The 2,847-nt window shown below is 30.4% G+C and overlaps 1 protein-coding gene across 2 annotated transcripts in view; it reads left to right on the forward strand.

Moving 5' to 3' along the window:
• Positions 1-2,847, forward strand: part of LOC106467462 (la-related protein 4-like) — a 61,717-nt gene that overhangs the window by 34,518 nt on the left and 24,352 nt on the right. For both annotated transcript variants that reach the window (XM_013927817.2, XM_013927819.2), the window contains exon 8: positions 1,886-2,050. In XM_013927817.2, coding sequence (XP_013783271.1) covers positions 1,886-2,050 — 165 coding nt within the window. The remainder of the gene's footprint in view (positions 1-1,885; positions 2,051-2,847) is intronic.

A 2,847-nucleotide genomic window follows, 5' to 3' on the forward strand; every position in this document is an offset into this window, starting at 1 on the left:
AATTGAGGGCAAGAAAAAAAAGAACATTGGGTAAGTACTTTATTTCTTGTTTTTCATATTTATTCTTTATTTATTATTATAAAAATAACTAAAATCTAAAAATACAGATTTTTTTAAAGTTATTTTAGACTAGATTAGGTAAAATAGATAATAATAATATAATTAAAATGGTTCTCGAGGCACGCGAGCATCTCATGGATAATGTAATTCGATAGCATAACATGGGCTGCATGTTTCCTGAGTGATTACGACTTATAATGATGTGAATAGTAGTTAGACACAGTTCAAAGGGCAATAAAATTTAATTATAAATAGATGTATACTGTTACAAACGAATGTAGTTTCATGTTACAATTTCAAATCATTCTAGAAAGAAAAAAAGGGTAATATAGGTTTATTTCGATTTTTTTTTATGGTGGTTATGAGGTCGGTCGAATTGACCGATCTCGTTTTTTAGATAGGGTAGAGAAAATAACAAAGTTTAAAGCTTTACTGAAAACAAAACAAAATGCATTCAGGAGGTTTTAGGGATTACACAAAGGAAATATAAGATTTTTGAGATGAGGAAAAGTATTTTTAATTTTAACATAAAAATTACTTTGCACATGTACTATTTAAAACAAATACTCAATATATTCATGGACAAAACTTTATATTAATTTATTAAAAATACTTCACTAAAAATGATTTTTTGTATGTGAAAGGCTTTTAATGTTAACTGAAAGAGTGCCAAATTTTGTGAAGATATACATTGAGAGTTACAAGTATAAATCTATAAAGACTTTAAACCAGTACAAAGAGGTCATGTGTCGGTCAAATTGACTGAGCCCATGTTGAGAAAGTTAATTGAGAATGTAAGTTTAATATTTGCTATTAATTTTAGGTGTGAAACAGTTATTTCGTCTTTTGTGTGTGTGTCTGTCTATATATATGTTATACCATTTACAACATATCTCTGAGAAGTGTTTCAAAATGTACGTAAATCTAAACATGACATTTATCAAGTTGTGGAAATTTTGATTCACATTGAGTAAGGAAAAGGTGGTTATACAATGTTAATAGTTTAAAATGTAATCAGTTAAGTGAACAAGTAAAACATCTTAAACTTTTACCATCAAATAAAAACAACTTTCTACCTTGCAGAATGAAATATTTTCTGCAAGCTGTAATATTGTACAGTTGATCATCTCATGAGTAACGAACTGTAATATTGTACAGTTGATCATCTCGTAAGTAACGAACTGTAATATTGTACAGTTGATCATCTCGTAAGTAACGAACTGTAATATTGTACAGTTGATCATCTCGTGAGTAACGAACTGTAATATTGTACAGTTGATCATCTCGTGAGTAACGAACTGTAATATTGTACAGTTGATCATCTCGTGAGTAACGAACTGTAATATTGTACAGTTGATCATCTCGTGAGTAACGAACTGTAATATTGTACACTCACGAGATGATCAACTTCGTTACTCACGAGATGATCAACAGTACAATATTACAGTAACCTCACGAGATGATCAACAGTACAATATTACAGTTCGTTACTCACGAGATGATCAACTGTACAATATTACAGTTCGTTTCTCACGAGATGATCAACTGTACAATATTACAGTTCGTTTCTCACGAGATGATCAACTGTACAATATTACAGTTCGTTTCTCACGAGATGATCAACAGTACAATATTACAGTTAACAAACTGTAATATTGCACTGTTGATCATCTTGTGAGTAACAACTAACAGTATGATTTTATACTGTTAAAAAAACAATTGTGTTTGTTTAACTTTACAGTTTATCATTCTAATCAAAATCTCCTCAGGTTTGTAGTTTCTTGCTTAGATGTTCTTAAAAATTTGGCACTTTGTACTTTTACAGGATATTGAAACTTTGTTTGGTGGCGAGGGTTGTCCAAAGTTTGCCAAGTGTGAATTTGTCCACAATGATAGCTGGTATGTGACATTTGACTCTGATGAAGATGTGCAAAAGGCATACCGCTACCTTCGAGAGGAAGTTCGTAGTTTCCAAGGCAAACCAATTATGGTATGTTCTCCCTTTTCTGCAGAATCGTGTTCCATACTTTAGAGGTTTGGTTGCTTTCTATTAAAAAGTAATGGTCAAATCCCATTATTCAAAAAAAATAGCCCAAAAGGTGTCAGTTGGTGTTGAAAGATAACTGTACTTGTCTCTCCTCTCATCTAGTGTGTGTGTGGCTTTTAACAAGTATCTGGAACAAACCATTACATGTAGAGGAAATAATATGAAAATAAGCCATTCAAATGAAAGTTATCTTACCAAATAAAGTGGAGGAGGGGACAATTGTATCTTTTTTATTGGGAAATAATTACCTAAATCCTGTACATGCATTTGGAATTTTGTAGGGAATGCCATTAAATAATCTGTCATAAATGTGAAATTGATCATATTTTGACTCTTTCAACATGGGCTCGGTCCCATTGACAGACCTTATAATCATTTTGTGATTGTTATAGTTTTCATGCTATAACTTTTAAATTAGTAAGTGAATTTTAACAAAACTTGACAGATTATCAATAAACATTACAATGCTTTCATATGCAAAATATTGGATTTTTTATTAAGTCTTAAGTTTTGTTAAGCAATGTTTCTCGTGTCTTTTTTCTTTTCACATGTTGCCTATTTATCATGCAAAGTAATATTTATTTTAAGATTAAATATACTTTTATGCATCAAAAAATTTTGATATAATGTCCAGATAGTTATCAGACGTTTCTTAAGAAAAAAACTTTATTTTATCTGTTATTTTCAGTGATTAATCTCTATACAGGTTTGGTAGATTTGACTGATCTTGCAACAACCAT

Source organism: Limulus polyphemus, unplaced genomic scaffold (genome assembly GCF_000517525.1).
Source record: "Limulus polyphemus unplaced genomic scaffold, Limulus_polyphemus-2.1.2 Scaffold2623, whole genome shotgun sequence".
NCBI classification, from domain to species: Eukaryota; Metazoa; Arthropoda; class Merostomata; order Xiphosura; family Limulidae; genus Limulus; species Limulus polyphemus.